The sequence below is a fragment of the Macaca mulatta genome, chromosome 1, assembly GCF_049350105.2.
Source record: "Macaca mulatta isolate MMU2019108-1 chromosome 1, T2T-MMU8v2.0, whole genome shotgun sequence".
Taxonomy (NCBI): Eukaryota; Metazoa; Chordata; class Mammalia; order Primates; family Cercopithecidae; genus Macaca; species Macaca mulatta.
In genome coordinates this window covers 111622579-111642039 of record NC_133406.1, presented here as the reverse complement: position 1 = coordinate 111642039, position 19461 = coordinate 111622579, and the positions used below count along the sequence as shown (strand labels likewise).

Genomic DNA, 19461 nt, shown 5'->3' with positions numbered 1-19461 from the left:
TAGTAGAGACAGGGTTTCACCATGTTCACAAATTTTACATAATGATCATGTCTTCCATTTTTAATGCGGGCATAAAAAGAAAAAGCCCTGAATTATTTTCTGTGAAGGTTCTTCTTTTATAGGTGTGTTCTCAATGAGAGGAAAAAAAGGCGTTTTTCAGGGTTCTTGTTTCTTAAAATTATGGGTGTGAAAGACAAAACAAAACAAAAACCTACAGATGTGGGACTCGACAGCAAAGATTAAACAGACGAAAGAGAAAAGAGGAAAGGTATAACACTATAATCAACAATTTTCTGAGATACAGTCTATGTGAGGAAATGTACTTATGCTGTTCAAATGTCCCAAATAGAGACAGAGATTTTCAGAGCTTGGGATGGAATCTGGATGAAGAAGCAGAGAGCTACATGAAGATTTTCGCTTAGTGAATTTCATGCATGAACCAGATTGTCCTAACATGTAGTGTTAAGAAAGGAAGGAGACTCACCGAGAAATCTTTTTTGGGAGTGAGCTTCTTGGGGAAGTGATCAAAAGCATAGGGTTTGGTGCAGACAGGATAGCGGTTCCGGTGGATCTTGTAAAACAGGTGTGCTGACTTGTCAAGCCGATAATCACAGATGTACACATCTTGCTCCTTCACTCCTTTGGGTCTCCCTATGGGTCCAACCAGTGTTAAGAAATCCTATTTCCCCATTTCTCCCCCTGAGCTGCCCAAAGACCCCATACACACCAATGGGAGAGCAGCTAGATCCTTAAAACCCTACATGGTAGCTAAAGAGGTAGGACAACTAAGCATTTGGTAGTTGTTGGACAAAGAGTTCTCAGACACTAGTGTCAACAAAAGATAAAGTAAATATACAGCAGAATGGATGGAAATAAACCAAAAATGTAAACTGAGTACCGCAGGGATGTGTGAGGGAGTATTTTCAGGGAAAAACAGAGCAGGTTATGGGGCAGTTACAAGAAAAGAATAGAGGTATAAATTTGAGGGAAGCACATTTGTAAATGAACGCTTTTTAACTGAGACAAGGAGGACTCATCAGCATCACAGAACTGCAAGCAGTCTGTCAGTTTTGGAATGGAATACATATTCTTTTAGACTATTTTGCTATGATTCTGAGAGAACAGTCTAGGCAACTGAACTCTGCTAATAATGACAAATAACATATATTGAGCTTTTACTCTAAACCATAAACTAGGCTGAGTGCTTTTGTAGATTATTTTATATAATCTTTTAAGAACTCTTTAAAATAGATAATAATCCTTATTTTCAATGGGAAATTGATACTTAGATTAAGTAAATTCCCCAAGGGAACATAGATAAAATGTGGTGGAGCTGGAATTTGAAATTAGAACACAGTATTAAGAAAATTAACTAAATTTAATAAAAAAGAATAAACGTTTATTGAGTACAAAGCACCAGGTAAAAGAAAGGAAAAATATAGTATAGCTCTCTGAAGTTTCATAGCTAAGCTTGGAGAATCTTTCATCATATACAGACAACAAGAATGGGGTGGGCAATGAACAGGAGACATGAGGTCATTGAGGTCATTTTTTTTTTTTTTTTAAGGCAGGGTCTCATTCTGTTGCACAGGTTGGAGTGCAGTGGTGCAATCCTGGCTCACTGCAACCTCTGCCTCCCAGGCTTAGCAATTCTCGCAGAAGCTGGGACTACAGGCCCACAGTGCCATGCCTGGCTATAGAGGCAGAGTTTTGCCATGTTGGCCAGGCTGGTCTCAAACTCCTGGGTTTAAGCAATCTGCCTGTCTCAGCCTCCCACACTGCTGGGATTACTGGCGTGAGCCACTGTACTTGGCCGAGGTCATTTTTTTTTTTTTTTTAAGATTTTTTTTTTATTTCTACTGGGGAGGGAGGAGGATAAATAGAACTGTTTTCCAATTTGCTCTCCACTGTATATACACATACCCACACACATACATAAACATACATACACCAGAAATACCCCAAACAAAAAACAAAAAAACCAGGAATCAAAAAAACAAAACACCCTCAAACTGCACCAATACTTCATATTTTGACCAAAAAAATATCCTGGGAGGAAGTGCAAAATGCAAAATCAAATGACTGAAAAATGCTGAACAAACAGCATTATTAATATACAAAATATTTATATTACTGAACTAGTAACAGGTGATGTTCTCTGTGTCTGTAAAACTTTGGAACCACATAGCTGATTTGTTAAATCTAGTCCATGCCAGCTTCCAAAAACCAAACTTTTAGTTAGCTTCATTCTTTGATGCCTCATCAAAATTTTCTACAAGATCTGGAACATCATCATCCTCCTCATCAATGTCTTCTGGTTTTGGTGCTTTACTGTCCAAGACTTGCCGTGGGAACTGTTCAGCTAACTTCCTAAGGCTTGTTAAACTGTCAGCACCAAGCTGACTTAATATTCCAGGAAACATTTCTGTGATTGGTTTGGCTTCTGCATGACCAGTAATTGCAAAGGTGTTAGCAGAAAGGGAAGCTTGGACTTTGGGATTGTTGAAATGAATAACTGTCCCATCATCTTTAATCATGTTCACCTCTTCAATACCAGCTATATTATTCACAGCCAGTTTTTTTAGAGAACTCTGAAGCTTTTTGTCATCAGCTGTAGCTGTTCTGTATACCACCTTCTTCTTTCTGCGAGCTGTACCCTTGCCCCCTATCCGGACCTGAGCCTGAAGTTTGGCTAACTTTTCTTGATTCATGCTGTTGGTAAATCTGAAGCAGGGAGGGTCCTCCAACACCAGCACGCGGCAACAGCAAGATGGCTGCCTCCCCGAGGTCATTTTTTAACTAGCCCAGATCACTTACCTTTACAATACGTATAAAGGTCCAACACACAGCAGGTCCCCACTACAGCCTCCAAAGGAATGATCTCATACAGTGGCACCCGAAATAGTTCATTATGATAGAACCGACGGGATGGAGAGTGGTGTGTTTCGTGGGGACGGAAATAATGATGACCAAAGGCAAACCGTTCCTCTCTAAAAAAGGAAAAGTGAGAAGGGAGAGGTTTAACTGATTAGCAAGATCCTAGTGAACATTCAGCTCCGCTGGTACAGCATGGCTGGAAGAAAAGGACAGGACCTCAGCACATACTTTTCATTCTTCCAAAGTTTCTCAATGCGAAAGATGTCAAGTTTATCTCGGTTAATGTGAGATAACAGTCGATAGGACTGACGGACCGGGTGGCCATCAGGGGTGCGCCGACTATCCCTCATCAGATAAACACAGTCACCTAGGAAGACCCAGAACACAGAAGAAACATAAAATGATTCTTGTATGAATTCTGTTAGGCATCTATTTGACTCAGGATCTACATAGAACTCATAATCGGAAACAGTATAAATACAGAGAGCTAAAAGCAGCAGTGTTAAGTGATGATAATCAATTCTAGACTACGACAATAATATAAGGTAGGCATTCTATTTCTTGAGCTTCCTATGTGTTTTTCGAGTCTTAAAATTAGCTTTATAACATGTCTATCATTTCAAATTAGTATTATCTGATGGAGAGGTGATGCATGTAAGCACAAGGACTGCAGATATAAAAACTTACATTTTATTGCTATTCAAGGCTGTACGGAGACAATGACTATGAAGGAGACAGTAGAGACTTCCTACTATACAGAAAGGTCACCTCTGACAAGTAGGGTTAGCTCCTGTAATACATACCCTGACGAAGCAGCAAGTCATCTCGGAGCAAACAGATGAAGTAGACACAGCCAGGTTGGGCATAGTGGGGCCGAGGGATCATGGGAACCTCCTGATAGGAGCAGAAAGCCAATGTATAAGGGCTGGAATTACTACATTCAGCCTACTTATTTCTCTTCAGGAGAGAAAAAGAACTAAAACCTAGAATTCTCAATCAATCAAAACTTACTGTTTAGTCATTTCAATATATCACAGATATATAAAAAAGATGAAAGCAACTACAGTTGTTAAACCTGGAAAAGCGAAGGTAGAGGACAAAAGTGATAGGCTAAGTATCTCAATCTATGTTTTATGAAGCACTAATTGTGTAGTTGCTCTATGTAATCTAGGGGCCATATGAAAATGTGTTAAGGGAGACTAATTATTACAATGATTGGGTAATACTACTGGTATTTAATGCCCAGGGTCCAAGGAAGCCAAACATTCTGAAATGCATCCATCACAATAAGAACTATGCACCTAAACATGACAACAGCAACACTGTTAAGAAATACTGCCTAAATCTCTTCTTTTTAAAAATTGACTTGCCCAAAATCACACATATAAAGATAGCAGAGCCAAGCCAAGAACCCACTTAATGACTTAGGCAGGCCACCCACCCTCTCTCCTATGAAGTGAGCCTAACACTAACGTTTGCTGATTCTGAGTCCAGTGCTCTTCTCACTTAAACCACTGTCTAACATAAATGACGTTAAGAATACCAAGTTCTGGATTCTATAAGCTATTCCTTTCATGGACATCTGATAGTGTTTATAAAAACCTCAGTTTTGTTTCTGTTTTTTTTTTTGAAACGGAGTCTTGCTCTGTTGCCAGGTTGGGGTACAGTGGTGCAATCTTGGCTCAATGCAACTTCTGCCTCCAGATTCAAGTGATTCTCCTGCTTCAGCCCCCCGAGTAGCTGGGACTACAGGCACGCAACACCACACCCAGCTAATTTTTGTATTTTTAGTAGAGATGGGGTTTCACCATGTTGGCCAGGATGGTCTTTTTTTTTTTTTTTTTTTTTTGAGACTGAGTCTCACTCTGTCACCCAGGCTAGAGTGCAGTGGCATGATCTTGGCTCACTGCAACCTCTGCCGCCCAGGTTCAAGTGATTCTCCTGCCTCAGACTCCCAAATAGCTGGGATTACAGGCACCTGCCACTGCACCCGGCTAATTTTTTTTGTAGTTTTAGTAGAGACGGGGTTTCAAGACAGGGTCTTGAACTCCTGACCTCATGATCCACTGGCGTCGGCCTCTCAAAGTGCTGGGATTGTAGCCATGAGCCACTGCGCCCGGCCGAGGATGGTCTTGATCTCTTGACCTTGTGATCTGCCTGCCTCGGCCTCCCAAAATGCTGGGATTATAGGCCTGAGCCATCACGCCCAGCCTTTTTCTTTTTTTTTTTTTGAGACAGAGTCTTGCTCTGTTGCCTAGGCTAGAGCGCAGTGGTGTGATCTCAGCTCACTGCAACCTCCATCTCCCAGGTTCAAGTGATTCTTCTGCCTCAGACTCCTGAGTAGCTGGGATTACAGGCACACACCGCCACCGTGCCCAGCTAAGTTTTGAATTTTTAGTAGAGATGGGGTTTCACCATCTTGGCCAGGCTGGTCTCGAACTCCTGACCTCATGATCCACCCCGCCCGGCCTGTTTTTTTGTTTTTTTTTTTTAAGAGATGGAGTCTTGCTCTGTCGCCCAGGCTGGAGTGCACTGGCGTGATCTCGACTCACTGCAACACCTGCCTCCAGGTTTCTAGCAATTCTTTTGCCTCAGTCGCCCAAGTACCTGAGACTACAGGCGCATGCCACCACGCCTGGCTAATTTTTTTTTTTTGTATTTTAGTAGAGACGGGGTTTCACCGTGTTGCCCAGGCTGGTCTCGAACTCCTGAGCTCAGGCAATCCATCCACCTTAGCCTCCCAATGTGCTAGGATTACAGGCATGAGTGACCGTGCCCGGCCAAAAACCTTAGTTTTATCTAGTGCCATTCCTTCCACAGATTTCTAAGTATTTTATTTTCCCTTTGATCATACTCCTGAAATAGGGAAGAACAGAATTATGACCCTTATTGTAAAGTTTAAGCAGCCAAGGCCCAGAGAGGTTGAACAACTAATTAAAGGAAATTCTGCAAAGCAGGAGCAAGACAGGTAAGATACCATGTGATACCTCTCCTACTTATAGATCAGAGTTTTATGAGGGGCAGCTTACCCTGTCCACAGGCCTTGGGTCACACTGCTCACAAAGGTAGTGCTCCACATCTGAGTTCACTCCCATACAATCACAGTGCTGCCATACCTGCAGAAAAACATACAGTTTGGGGGAACATGGAGGCTATGACTTACTGAGAGTGTCCTGGGAGCCCAGAATAAAAAATTAGCAATAGGTCAGGGTAAAGTAAAAGAGGAACTAAGTGATAACTGGGCGAATGAGATATTGGAGATAAATGATAAAACAGGAGGAAAACAGAATAATGACTTTTCTGAGCAAAAGTATACAGATTGACTCATAATCTGTAGATCCGGGCAAATAAAATGGGGAGATGGAGAGAGAATAGGAAAACAAATGGATAGACTACTAAACTATTACTAAGTAATTTAAGTAAATGCTATGGCTATTCTGAAAGGCTTTACAGGTACAAAATGTTTTTATTTACCCCTGTCTAACTTTATCCTCCCAACAATCCTATGTGTTACTTACAGCCACTTTACACATAAAGTTATGTGTTCACATATATTAGTGGGGACACTAGGGCTCAAATTCAGGCTTTGACTCCTTCATCAGGAGCCCTACCTGTATTAACATATTTCACTCTCTCAGAGGATTCATACTAATAGAGTATACTATCACTAATGATTCAAAAGGCAAAGCACTATATAAAATACTGTCATTCTCCTTGATCCAGATTATGTGAGAAGTGTACAGTGAAAAGTGGGCAGAAAAAAGGAAAGAGCCAGGCGTGGTGGCTCACGCCTGTAATCCCAACACTTTGGGAGGCTGAGGTGGGCAGATCACTTGAGCTCAGCAGTTCAAGACCAGCCTGGGCAACATGGTGAAACCCCATTTCTACAAAAAAAAATTAGCTGGGCATGGTGGCGCATGCCTGTAATCCCAGCTACTCGAGAGGCTGAGGTGGGAGGACTGCTTGAGCCTGGGAGGCAGAGGTGCAGTGAGCTGAGATCATGCCACTGCACTCCAGTGTGGGCGACACAGCAAGATCCTATCTTATAAACAAAACAAAAAAACAAGAAGAGAGGAGAGAAGGAAAGAAAAAGAAGGGAAGGATAAAGTGAAAGAAAGAGAGATAAGAGGAGAAAGGCAATATGGTAAACATAGAAACCTAACAGAAACCAAGGCTAAGTTACAGTTCATAAAAAGCCTTTCAAGCCAATCCAAAAGAGGCATGGGCTTCTTCTTTGAATATGGTCACCATGTTCATCAGGACCAAGCTTCTGCTTCATTTCCTGACCCTCACCATGCACTTGTCACACTGGATCATGAGACCTTCATCCTTGTAGAGGCCACAGATACAGCGAATAACATCGTCGTCCTTCTCATGCCCATTCTCCTTTTCAGAGACTGAGGTCTCACTGCTGTCTGCCTCACTTGCTGTCTCTCCCACAATCTCATCGATTTGGGCTGATGCCTCATGCCGGGCATTGTAATAGGCCTTTCGTAGACGGCAAACATCTCTCCCAATTGGGGATTTACGCCCATAGTACTTCTGAAGAAAGCAAATAAAGAAATCATGTTTGGTCCTCTCAATTTGGCTTAACGATTTACCTGAAGAGGTAGCATGACTTTCTTTACCCTCCCATTTTGGTTAACAGATTTTCAATAGTATCAAATATACTGCCAGACAGTTGGTAACAACTTAAACTGAACTAAAATAAATTCAAGTTAGAATCTGCAAGTTATTTTTTCTTTTTTTTTTTTTTTTTTTTTTGAGACGGAGTCTCGCTCTGTCGCCCAGGCTGGAGTGCAGTGGCCGGATCTCAGCTCACTGCAAGCTCCGCCTCCCGGGTTTACACCATTCTCCTGCCTCAGCCTCCTGAGTAGCTGGGACTACAGGCGCCCGCCACCTCGCCCGGCTAGTTTTTTGTATTTTTTAAGTAGAGACGGGGTTTCACCGTGTTAGCCTGGATGGTCTCGATCTCCTGACCTCGTGATCCGCCCGTCTGAGCCTCCCAAAGTGCTGGGATTACAGGCTTGAGCCACCGCGCCCGGCCAAGTTATTTTTTCATTTGCTCAATTGACCTGTCATTCAATTCTGTCACGGGCCTCCTTGTCCACAAGGTCAAATACACAGAGATCATGAAATATGAATTAATGTCACAAGCATAATGTAGTGTAGAAGTTCAACATACACCTTTGTCTTGTGGATATCTGTGACAGATCTACAGGTGTTGAATCTATGTGGAAGGTGGGTTTCAGTAGGAAGAATGTTACAATTTGAGATTGCTCTAATTCTTCTCTCGCTTGTCTATTTTTCTTTCTCATTTCGTCTTTCAACTTCAATTATTCCTTTATCTTTTTTTTTTTTTTGTTTGTTTGTTTTTTTTTTGAGACGGAGTCTTGCTCTGTCGCCCAAGCTGGAGTGCAGTGGCGCGATCCTGGCTCACTGCAAGCTCCGCCTCCTGGGTTCACGCCATTCTCCTGCCCCAGCCTCCCGAGTAGCTGGGACTACAGGCGCCCGCCACCTCGCCCGGCTCATTTTTTGTATTTTTAGTAGAGATAGGGTTTCACCGTGGTCTCGATCTCCTGACCTTGTGATTCGCCTGCCTCGGCCTCCCAAAGTGCTGGGATTACAGGCGTGAGCCACCGCACCCGGCCAATTATTCCTTTATCTAGTAGGCGCTTTTTTCTTCCAAACACCTCTCCAAGGTATGTCAAAATTACTGAATAATCTCCTCTCTTCTATGCACCATACAATAGTCCATCCTGTCCTTTAAATCAGTTCAAGGCCACTTTCTCTCCAATGAGCTTCAGCTATTCCATAATCTATCACTGTGATACTCCTCAATTCCATCCTCAAGATATATTACTGGCCAGGCGCCGTGGCTCACGCCTGTAATCCCAACACTCTGGGAGGCCAAGGTGGGCAGATCACCTGAGGTCAGGAGTTCAAGACCAGCCTGGCCAACATGCTGAAACCCTGTCTCTACTAAAAATACAAAATTAGCCAGGCATGGTGGCAGGCGCCTGTAATCCCAGCTACTCAGGAGGCTGAAGCAGGAGAATTGCTTGAACCCGGGAGGCAGGCGGAGGTTGCAGTGAGCCGAGATCACGCCATTGCACTCCAGCCTGGGTGACAGAGCAAGACTCTGTCTCATTAAAAAAAAAAAAATATATATATATATATATATACACACACACACACACACACACACATACATACATACACATATATATATAAAACATTTACCTACACATATTTCTGAATATTTCACATGTACTTATTTTGAGGAAAGAAACTACAGATATTAGTTAAATATATTGAAATATCTATATAATGCAGTCATAAAGGTTTAATACTAAATCAGTTTTTTACAAAAATTATTTTTTTGAGGGGGAATGATTTAACCTTCCATTCTAGTCATATCAATGTCTTCATACATAGCCTTCTATAATATTTAGTATACTGTAACACATACCCCAAGGGTACTCAATAAAAATGACTGGCTTTTCCAACCAGAAATATGGCTGACAGAGGAGGATAAAAATCTTAAACTTCTATACGAATTCTCTTCAGAACAAACTTGTGAAATCTGTTTGAAGTCAGTGAAAAATACCTCAGCATTCCGAAAGACTTTGAGCATGTCAGCATCAAAAGCTTCCACTGTCTTATAGTAACCAATGAGGATCTGCTTCTCTATGGTGATAAGATCTAGGGGATCAGAGATCTTCTCATAATAATCAGCATTCCTGGAACACAAAGCCAGGGTGTCAATCTGGCACACTTAGCACTTTTTAAAAACTCAGATGATTCCCACAAATGTGAACCTACTTTTTCTTTGGGGGAAGGTTCAAAAGTGGAGCTGCCAGTGCTTGCCGGGAAGAATCTGCAAAAGAATGTGAGGTTTAGTAGAAAGACTCTACCATACAAGGGAGGCAAGCATCTCCTAACTGGAAGAGGAGAATCCCTCAAATTAAAAGTGAGAGAAAAATCCAAGTCTTTTTTTTTTTTTTTTTTTTTTTTGAGACAGAGTCTCACCCTTGTCACCCAGGCTGGAGTGCAGTGGCGTGATCTTGGCTCACTGCAATCTCTACCTCCTGGGTTTAAGTGATTCTTCTGTCTCAGCCTCCCGAGTAGCTAGGAGTACAGGTGTGTCCCCCCACGCCCGGCTAATTTTTTTTTTTTTTGAGACAGAGTCTTGCTCTGTCGCCCAGGCTGGAGTCCAGTGGCACGATCTGGGCTCACTGAAAGCGCCGCCTCCTGGGTTCACACCATTCTCCTGCCCCAGCCTCCCGAGTAGCTGGGACTACAGGCGCCCGCTACCGCACCTGGCTAATTTTTTGTATTTTTAGTAGAGATGGGGTTTCACCGTGTTAGCCAGGATGGTCTTGATCTCCTGACCTCATGATCTGCCCACCTTGGCCTCCCAAAGTGCAGGGATTACAGGTGTGAACCACCACGCCCGGCCAATTTTTGTATTTTTAAAAGAGACAGGGTTTCACCATGTTGGCCAGGCTAGTCTTGAACTCCTGACCCTCAGGTGATCCACTTGCCTCGGCCTCCCAAAGTGCTGGGATTACAGGCGTGAGCCAATGCACCTGACCAAAAATCCAAGTCTTTTTAAGGCCTGTGAAAAATCCACCTTTTCAGATATGTAGGTAAAGGCAGGGAGCAAATGATAGTTCTAAGATTGCCTAGGATATGAAAGATATAGTTGTATCTGCTTGAAAGGTAGCACAATGTTAGTTGGGTAATGAGAAGAACTTCCTATGAAAAATGAGAGATGGGAACTTATTGAGAGTAATCTGCTTAGGGCAAATTACTACTCAATAAATCTTACAATAGCAAAAAGAACATCTTATCTGAAAAGTGTTTTCTAGTTCTCATTAACTGTCCTTAATTAATAGTAATTTGTTTGGCTGGGGATGGGCGCGGTGGCTTACATCTGTAATCCCAGCACTTTGGGAGGTCAAGGCGGGCGGATCATGAGGTCAGGAGATCAAGACCATCCTGGCTAACATGGGGAAACTCTGTCTCTACTAAAAATAAAAAAATTAGCCAGGCGTGGTGGCAGGCACCTGTAGTCCCAGCTACTCAGGAGGCTGAGGCAGGAGAGTCACTTGAACCCGGGAGGTGGAGGTTGCAGTGAACAGAGATCACGCCACTGCACTCCAGCCTGGGCAACAGAGTGGGACTCTGTCTTTAAAAAAAAAAAAAAAAAGAAAAAGAAAAAGAAAAAAAAAAAACGCCGGGCGCACTGGCACACGCCTATAATCCCAGCACTTTGGGAGGCTGAGGTGGGCAGATCGTGAGGTCAAGAGATTGAGACCATCCTGGCCAACATGGTGAAACCCTGTCTCTACTAAAAATATTAAAAAAAAAAAAAAAAGAAAAGAAAAATTAGCTGGTCGTGGTGGCACACACCTGCAATCCCAGCTACTTGGGAGGCTGAGGCAGGAGAACTGCTTGAACCCAGGAGGCAGAAGTTGCAGTGAGCCAAGATTGCGCCACTGCACTCCAGCCTGGGTGACAGAATGAGACTCTGTCTCAAAAAAAAAAAAAATTGGGTGGGGTGCAGTGGCTCACGCCTGTAATCCCAGCACTTTTGGCAGCTGAGGTGGGCAGATAACTTAAGGTCAGGAGGTCGAAAACGGCTTGGCTAACATGTTGAAACCCCATCTCACTACCAAAAATACAAAAATTAGCCAGGCATGGTGGCGCACACCTGAAGTCCCAGCTACTCAGGAGGCTGAGGTGGGAAAATCATCTGAACCCATGAGGTGGAGGATGCGGTCAGCCAAGATTGCACCACTGAACTCCAACCTGGGTGACAGACTGAGACCCTGTCTAACACAATAAAAATAAAGGCCGGGCATGGTGGCTCACATCTGTAATCCCAGCATTTTGGGAGGCCGAGATGGGTGGATCACGAGGTCAAGAGTTCAAGACCAGCCTGGTCAACATGGTGAAACCCTGTCTCCACTAAAAAATACAAAACTTCGCCGGGTGTGGTGGTGTGCACCTGTAGTCCCAGCTGCTCAGAAGGCTGAGGCAGGAGAATTGCTGCAACCCGGGAAGCGGAGGTTGCAGTGAGCCGAGATCATGCCACTGCACTCCAGCCTGGGCCACAGAGCGAGACTTCGTCTCAAAAAAAAAAAACAATAAAATAAAATAATAATAAATACAAAAAGTACTGGCCGGGCACGGTGGCTCACGCCTGTAGTCCCAGCACTTTGGGAGGCTGAGGTGGGCGGATCATGAGATCGAGACCATCCTGGCCAACACAGTGAAACCCCATCTCTACTAAAAATACAAAAAAATTAGCCGGGTGTGGTGGCAGGTGCCTGTAGTCCCAGCTACTCAGGAGGCTAAGGCAGGAGAATGGCATGAACCCGGGAGGCGGAGCTTGCAGTGAGCCCAGATCGCGCCACTGCACTTCAGCCTGAGCAACAGAGTGAGACTCGGTCTTAAAAAAAAAAAAAAAAAATTACTATTACTCTGTTGGGTATGGATCCAATTAAATTCCAGATACTGAATAATTTAGTACTGTACTGTGAATATTTTCTGTAATTGATTTTTCCTGTAACAGTTACTCTGTATTATGAAAATGGAATTTATGGTGAGGGGCCACTTCTCATTTGCTACCATACTCCATACTTAATTTCTGGCAATTTCACTAGAGAGTAAAAAAGGCTGTGTTTCATGCTCATAATGCAGTGACATGGTAGATATACTTACTGCAGTTTCATGTTCGGTCAGATGAGCCTACTTGAGAATGCAGGACAGACATGGTGGCTCATGCCTATAATCCCAGAACTTTGGTAGGTCGAGGTAGAAGGAGCGCTTGAGGCCAGGAGTTCAAGACCAGCCTGGGCAACACAGCGAGACCTCCATCTCAAAAAAAAAAAAAAAAAAAAAAAAGAGAACGCAGAGAGTGTGATTTAATTTGGGAATGTAAATGGAATAGGTGCCTCAAAATTCAAAACTTTACATCTTACATCTTAGGGCAGTTTGGTCCCCATTTTCCTCTTTACATCCTTAGGTTAACAAAACTGCAAAAAGCCACTATAAAATCAAAGAGAATCAGGGGACAGAAAAAGAAATTAAAAAGAAAAGAAATGCCCACGAGCTGTGGCTTACACCTGTAATCCCAACACTTTGGGAGGCCTAGACAGAAGGATCACTTGAGCCCAGGAGTCTGAGACTAGCCTGGGCAATACAGCAAGACCCTATCTCTATTTATTAAAAAATAAAAAGAAAAAAGAAAAAAGAACGAATTTGAAGGTGGTTATAGTCACCTTTATAAGAGATGATACCATCACAAATTTCTTTGAAGATCTGGGCTAGGCGGGCTGCCCGAGCCACTTCAATATTTTCCTCTGCAGCTGCCAACCGTCTTGTTCGAACAGATCGAGCTGTCTGCAGGGCAGAGAACTGGGTCATGAAGACATCTGGAAGAATAAAGTGAAAATTAAGTTTCAGGAAACAAGGAGCTCTACATGGCTTTCTCTTTCCCAATGGATTCCCGCCATTTGCTCTACTTTCCCCTGAAGTGATTAAGTAGATTAGTGGGCACAGAGTTCTTTCTATCTTCTGTAATGAGAAATCAGGAAACACTGGAATTTACTGGAGACAAAATGCTGCAAGAGGGACCTTAACTTAGTGCTCAAATGCAACACAGTATAGTAGTTGTAAGTCTGGGCTTCAAAATCAATCTATCAGCATCTGAATTCTGGCATCACTGCTTATCAGCTGTGTGATCTTGGGCAAGTTATTTAACCCATGTGTCAGCTTCTCAAACATAAAATGGGAATAATGGTAGTACTTCCCTCATGAGGAAATAATGCAGGTTAAATGACATAATGCCTTTAATGTGTTTAGCTCAGTACCTGACATGTAAGTATTCTGTAAATGATATCTGTTATTATCAGAAGAAGCAAACTCGTTAGGATATAAGTTCAAAGAATTTATGCCAATCAAATCATCGACAGGATGTAAGATTCTGGACAAATTTTTTTTTTTTTTTTTTTTTTTTTTTTTGAGACGGAGTCTTGCTCTGTCACCCAGGCTGGAGTGCAGTGGCCAGATCTCAGCTCACTGCAAGCTCCGCCTCCCGGGTTTACGCCATTCTACCGCCTCAGCCTCCGAGTAGCTGGGACTACAGGCGCCCGCCACCGCGCCCGGCTAGTTTTTTGTATTTTTTAGTAGAGACGGGGTTTCACCGTGTTAGCCAGGATGGTCTCGATCTCCTGACCTCGTGATCCGCCCGCCTCGGCCTCCCAAAGTGCTGGGATTACAGGCTTGAGCCACCGCGCCCGGCCCTGGACAAATTTTTATATCTAGTTAGCATTGAGCATATCCCTCACACATCACACAGAATTCCTTCTATCTTTTCAGGGGAAGAAGGAAAGGATTAAAAAAAAGAGCATGATCTTTTGAACACTGTTTTCAGTTAGAAAGGATGCTTGGATATGCTAGTTCCTCTGCTTTCAGTCTCTTCTGGATAATATCTGAACTCAGGAGTGCTGTTATATTATTCATGCATGAAGGTTAGAAAAAGGAAACCTGGTGGTTTGTGAGTACAGTGCTAATCTGAATGTGAGAAAAAAAGGTCTTCAAACTGATAATGACCTGTCCCCCACTGAATCTGAATGTGAGAAATGACCCATCCCCAGCTGAATCTGAATGTGAGATAAAAAGGTCTTCAAACTGATAATGACCTGTCCACCCACTGATAATTACCCGTCCCCCACCCCAATTTCCCCAGTGGATTTGGTATCACTATTTTTTTTTTTTTTGAGACGGAGTCTTGCTCTGTCACCCAGGCTGGAGTGCAGTGGCCAGATCTTGGCTCACTGCAAGCTCCGCCTCCCGGGTTCACGCCATTCTCCTGCCTCAGCCTCCCAAGTAGCTGGGACTACAGGCACCCGCCACCTCGCCCGGCTAGGTTTTTTTTTTTGTATTTTTTAGTAGAGACGGGGTTTCACCGTGTTAGCCAGGATGGTCTCGATCTCCTGACCTCGTGATCCGCCCGTCTCGGCCTCCCAAAGTGCTGGGATTACAGGCTTGAGCCACCGCGCCTGGCCTTGGTATCACTATTTACTCTGTCTGCAAGTTATTTTCAAGGTAGGAAGTAACAAAGAGGGCCCACTATCTATCTGATACCTAATGACTATTTCAGACTATAGGTCACGTTTGAAAGGCTGTAGGAGGAGGTTTCTTTCTATTCCCTGAAGAGAGGAAAGTTGAAGAACTGGGGTGGATAGATTACTACTGACTGATGAGTATATATTTGGATCATAACTTTTTTGTTCAATACTAAAAGGAGTTGTTAAATAGATTATCTGCTGGAAAGCAACTAAAATAAATTAACAGAAATGTTTCAGCGGGGTGTGGTGGCTTACGTCTGTAATCCCAGCACTCTGGGAGGCTGAGGCAGGTGAATCACCTGAGGTCAGGAGTTTGGAGACCAGCCTGGCCAACATGGAGAAACCCCCTCTCTACTAAAAATACAAAAATTAGCCGAGCACCTGTAATCCCAGCTACTCGGGAGGCTGAGGCAGCATAATTGCTTGTATCCAGGAGGAAGAGGTTGCAGTGAGCTGAGATCGTGCCATTGCACTCCAGTCTGGGCAACAAGAGTGAAACTCTGTCTCAAAAAATAAAGAAAGAAAAATGTTTCAAATGCCTTACCAGACTTGATATTCCCATCATCTCGGCAGATCCCATTCCAACGGGTATATAATGATGCTGAGTGAATATTATCACTGGTGTGCTTTACTTCCTCCTGTTTTTGACGAATCTTCTCCCAGTTTCGGACCAAGAATACATGATGCTTTAATACAAAGTTCCTGCAAGGAAGGAAAAAAATCTTCCTTTATTCATTAATTAAATAAGCATTTATTACATGTCTACTCTGTGGAAGTCATTGTTAGATGATATACGTGAACTGAACTGTTGTAAAGATAATTATATGGGCAAAGCATTATTCAATTTTGTATCTTGACTTTTTTTACATTACGTAAAACATGTAATATTTACATACATCTGGCAAGCAACAATTAAAGGTTGCAAAAATGCTGGCAAGTGAAAAACAGCCTGACCAGAAGGCAGAGATTTATTTGTACAAATTCTAAATATAGTTGTCAAGATGAAGTAGGGTCTTAGGATCAGCTATAACAAGGAGAACTGGACTGGCAAATAAAGGCAAAGATATATAACATGGATAGGCACTACGCTTAGGTGCAGTGCTGCCATATGGTTTCCTAAACTTACTATTTTTTTTTTGAGTTGAAGTCTCCCTCTGTCACACAGGCTGGAGTGCAGTGGCGTGATTTCGGCTCACTGCAACCTCCGCTTCCTGGGTTCAAGCGATTCTCCTGTCTCAGTCTCCTGAGTAGCTGGGGTTATAGGCGCCTGCCACCACGCCCAGCTAATTTTTGTATTTTTAGTAGAGACAGGGTTTCCCCATGTTGGCCAGGCTGGTCTTGAACTCCTGACATCAGGTGATCCGCCCACCTTGGCCTCCCAAAGTGCTGGGATTACAGTGGTGGCGTGAGCCACCGTGCCTGGCCCTGGTTTCCTAAACTTAAATGAGTTATGTGTATCTTGACTGATCCTATACAATTTTGATGATTCCATTATTCAATTTCCACAATAGGACATATGTAAATAGATGTGATCTTGGATAAATCTCAAGGTATGTGTCTCACTTCTCACTTAAATGGAGATCAGACTAATTTTCTAGTTCCTGCACATTGGAATCCCCTGGGAGACTTTATAAAGTCTGATAAACTACTGATATAAACTACTGATACCTGGGTTCCACCTCTGCAAATTCGGATTTAAGTGGTCTAGGGTGTGGCCTGGGCCGTGGGAGTTTTTCAAAGCTGCCTATGTTAATAGGCAGCCAAAGTAGAGAACCACTGGACTGGTTTTTCCGAAATTTAAAATTTCTATGACTCAAAGGGAAATAGAATGAAAGGGGCTAAAATTACACAATGGTTATAAATAAGGATAAACTTTCAACAAATAGGACATACTCACTTGTTTGCTTCCAAAAGGGACAATTCTTATCTGAATACAGGGAACAGCAGAAATTACCACCAAAGATCCTTTCTATTGCTCTGTTAACATGTCAACAAAGCAGGTATTCTGTTTTTTTTTTTTATTTTTTATTTTTTTGAGACGGAGTTTCGCTCATGTTGCCCAGGCTAGAGCGTAATGGCGCGATCTCAGTTCACCGCAACCTCCGCCTCCCGGGTTCGAGCAATTCTCCTGACTTAGCCTCCTGAGTAGCTGAGATTACAGGCATGCACCACCATGCCTGGCTAATTTTTAGTAGAGATGGGGTTTCTCCATGTTGGTCAGGCTGGTCTCAAACTCCCAAACTCAGGTGATCCGCCTGCCTTGGCCTCCCAAAGTGGTGGGATTACAGGCATGAGCCACTGCGCCCAGCCAAAGCAGGTATTCTTAATTTTTTCTCTACCACGAATTCCTTTGACAGTCTGATGAAGCCTATGGAACGATTCTTTGAACAATTATTTTTAAATTACTTCAAAAAATTTAAATTATTTAAAAATTTTGGGCCAGGCATGGTGGCTCATGCCTGTAATCCTAGGACTTTGGGAGGCCGAGGTAGGTGGATCAACTGAAGTCAGGAGTTCGAGGCCAGTCTGGCCAATATGGTGAAACCCCATTTCTATTAAAAGTACAAAAACTAGCTGGGTGTGGTGGAGTGCACCTGTAATCCCAGCTACTCAGGAGGCTAAGGCAGGAGAATCGCTTGAACCCGGGAGTTGGAGGGTGCAGTGAGCCGAGATCATGCCATTGCACTGCAAAGGCACATTGCAGAGCAAGACTCTGTCTAAAAAGAAAAAAAAAAAAAAAAGCAAGGCCTTTCCATGTTGCCCAAGATGGTCTTGAATTCCTGGGCTCAAGTAATTTTCCTGCCTCAGCCTCCTGAGTAGAGGGGTCTACAGGGATATGTGGAAATGTTATTTCATTTAGAAATTAGGGAACATAAGATGGTCTGGTGTGTTGGCTCATATCTGTAATCCCGGTGCCTTGGGAGGTCAGTGCAGGAGGATAGCTTGAGCCCAGGAGTTTAGGACCAACCTGGGCAACACAGTGAGACTTTGTCTCTACAAAAAATTAAAAATAAAAAAAAAATTAGCCAGGTGTGGTGGCAGGTGCCTGCAGCCCCAGCTACTTGGAAGGATGAGGCAGGGGGATCACCTAAGCCCAGGAATTGGAGGCTGCATTAAACCATGATTGCAGTGAGCCAGGCCTCTGCATTCCAGCCTGGGCGACAGTGTGAGAACCCCGCACTACAAAAAAAAAAAAAAGGAAATTAGGTGAGATAAGAATGTATTTCCGACCGGGTGCGGTGGCTCAAGCCTGTAATCCCAGCACTTTGGGAGGCCGAGACGGGCGGATCACGAGGTCAGGAGATTGAGACCATCCTGGCTAACACGGTGAAACCCCGTCTCTACTAAAAAATACAAAAAACTAGCCGGGCGAGGTGGTGGGCGCCTGTAGTCCCAGCTACCCGGGAGGCTGAGGCAGGAGAATGGCGTGAACCCGGGAGGCGGAGCTTGCAGTGAGCTGAGATCTGGCCACTGCACTCCAGCCTGGGCGACAGAGCGAGACTCCGTCTCAAAAAAAAAAAAAAAAAAAAAAAAAAAGAATGTATTTCCTCGGTCAGGCACGGTGGCTCATGCCTGAAATCGCAGCACTTTGGGAGGCCAAGGCAGGTGGATCACAAGGTCAGATCGAGACCATCCTGGCTAACACAGTGAAACCCCATCTCTACTAAAAAAATACAAAAAAAAAAAAAAAAATTAGCCAGGCGTGATGGCAGGTGCCTGTAGTCCCAGCTACTCAGGAGCCTGAGGTAGGAGAATGGCATGAACCCGGGAGGTGGAGCCTGCAGTGAGCCAAGATTGCACCACTGCACTCCAGCCTGGGCAACACAGCGAGACTCCGTCTCAAAAAAAAGAATGTATTTCCTCCATCCAAGTTCACAGATCCCCTGAACCCTTTGGCTTAAGACAAAAGAAAGTGGATCAACAATATAGAAGTTTCATAATTTTTTACACAGATAAGCAATCATATAACTTAAAGGGAACATGGATAAGAGTATTTCCTTTTTACCTTTCACGATTGGACATGGGCTTCATCTGTAATTGGGGGGTCAATCTAGTTGGGGTATTGATATTTTCATTGGGTTCCTCAGAGAGATGGCCTCTCTGAAAAAGAGATGGATCAGATTAGAGATTTAAAAAAATATCAGTCAGAAATAATCTCCAAGAATATTAAAACCACTCTTAAGATGCCACCCTCTGGTAATTCCCTTATTCCAGCAATTGCCTCTAAGCATCTCATAAATAGCTTTTGGGGAAAGTCATTAGATAATTATTCACCCGTTTCTTCAGCTTGTGCTTAGACTTTCTCTTCTCTTTTGACCGTCCAGATTTTTTGTGTGTGGCCATGGGCTGGCTGTTTTTGCTGCTGCTGAGTCCATTCACACGCTGACTCTTGCCTCCGATGATTCCTCGACATTTCTCAAATCCACACTTACAAAGTTGC

The 19461-nt window shown here is 43.5% G+C and overlaps 2 protein-coding genes across 11 annotated transcripts in view; both read right to left on the bottom strand.

Annotated features, from left to right (window-relative positions):
* ASH1L (ASH1 like histone lysine methyltransferase) overlaps nt 1–19461 on the bottom strand; it is a 231212-nt gene that overhangs the window by 6184 nt on the left and 205567 nt on the right. For all 8 annotated transcript variants that reach the window (XM_028828155.2, XM_077942335.1, XM_077942333.1 and 5 more), the window contains 12 exons: nt 19296–19460; nt 19027–19121; nt 15565–15722; nt 13170–13322; nt 9703–9757; nt 9488–9620; nt 7171–7419; nt 5907–5993; nt 3681–3771; nt 3106–3244; nt 2818–2990; nt 485–651 (listed from right to left, as the gene is read on the bottom strand). In XM_028828155.2, coding sequence (XP_028683988.1) covers nt 485–651; nt 2818–2990; nt 3106–3244; nt 3681–3771; nt 5907–5993; nt 7171–7419; nt 9488–9620; nt 9703–9757; nt 13170–13322; nt 15565–15722; nt 19027–19121; nt 19296–19460 — 1665 coding nt within the window. The remainder of the gene's footprint in view (nt 1–484; nt 652–2817; nt 2991–3105; nt 3245–3680; nt 3772–5906; nt 5994–7170; nt 7420–9487; nt 9621–9702; nt 9758–13169; nt 13323–15564; nt 15723–19026; nt 19122–19295; nt 19461) is intronic.
* Nucleotides 1823–2811, bottom strand: LOC100430381 (transcription factor BTF3 homolog 4-like). 3 transcript variants are annotated; one of them, XM_077945039.1, is made up of 2 exons: nt 2544–2811; nt 1823–2341 (listed from the first exon to the last, which is right to left on the bottom strand). In XM_077945039.1, exons 1-2 carry the CDS (start codon nt 2790–2792, stop codon nt 2273–2275), a joined length of 318 nt encoding a protein of 105 aa, XP_077801165.1. In that variant the 5' UTR covers nt 2793–2811; the 3' UTR covers nt 1823–2272. The 3 variants fall into 3 exon arrangements, with proteins under 3 accessions (XP_077801165.1, XP_077801148.1, XP_077801155.1); XM_077945029.1 differs by having other exon boundaries at nt 2011–2272; nt 2333–2811; XM_077945022.1 differs by having other exon boundaries at nt 1823–2811.